This window comes from Seriola lalandi, unplaced genomic scaffold, assembly GCF_002814215.2.
Source record: "Seriola lalandi dorsalis isolate HSWRI2012SDOR001 ecotype SW California unplaced genomic scaffold, Sedor1 jcf7180001979217, whole genome shotgun sequence".
NCBI lineage: Eukaryota > Metazoa > Chordata > Actinopteri > Carangiformes > Carangidae > Seriola > Seriola lalandi.
This window is the reverse complement of record NW_019449883.1, coordinates 1-885: the sequence shown is the minus strand read 5'-3', so window position 1 is coordinate 885 and position 885 is coordinate 1. Positions and strand designations below refer to the sequence as shown.

The window sequence follows — 885 nt, the reverse complement described above, 5'->3', positions numbered from 1 at the left end:
AATATTCACATGGAAACAAGTATCATCATTTTCAGCAGAGTAGTTGTGTTGTTCACTCACAGATTGTACATTTCATCCAGACTTTTAATCGCTTCTTCTTTTCTGTAGTTTCTCCACTCGCTGGGAATTTTTCCTTTTCCCTGGAATTTTAATTCATAGTGGTCTTCCAGTTGTTTTTGAAATCGACACACGAACCATTTCCAGTATGTGAGTTTGGACTCATCAGGAGTGATCTTCCACGCAGCAAACTTATCCCCACCTTTTGGGTACTGTTTATAAGGAATCCTTTCATCTGAGTCATGACGGGGGTAAAAAGTTTTATCACTTGCAACATTTGTTGTGCAGAAATTAATATCCAGTTCCACTGTGCCTCTATAGTGCCATCCTTTAATCCCAGCGGACCGATGAAAAGGGACTCTGTGCTTTTCAGGACTGTGATCTTCCATGGTGTTGGTGCAAAGAGCTGCACAGAATGGACACGTTACCCAGCAGCACTTGCACAGCTGATCGATGAGGATTTGATCAGGCTTCTCTCTGAACTCATTCATCTCATTCAGTGAGAGGTTGTTCATCTCCTTCATGATGGGTTCAAGGATTTTCTCTATCTCTTCTTTAAGAAACTCAAAACTGTTTATGTCTCTGAAGTTTTCAGGACAAATGGCATCAAATGTCAGATCATCTCTCAGAGAACTGGTAAATTCCTCCAGCCACATGTCTGTGTCTCCTCTCTGGGTTTTGACTTTCTCTGTTGCAGTAAATAAAGCCTGACTCACATGTTGTTTGATGTCTTCAACATTTTTCTTGAGTATATCCCGAGCTTTATCTTTGTGTGATGTGAAGATGTATTTCTCTACTTCCTCTTTTATAAAACTCTCCACATGTTTC

The 885-nt window shown here is 40.3% G+C and overlaps 1 protein-coding gene across 1 annotated transcript; it reads right to left on the bottom strand.

The window, feature by feature from the left end:
* Nucleotides 1–11: 11 nt before the first annotated feature.
* On the bottom strand, nt 12–881 carry LOC147820182 (interferon-induced very large GTPase 1-like; the record flags this gene model as incomplete). Its single annotated transcript, XM_087174889.1, has 1 exon — nt 12–881. A coding segment is annotated over one exon (825 nt), but the record flags the coding sequence as incomplete, so codon positions are not given.
* Between the last annotated feature and the right edge of the window lie 4 nt (nt 882–885).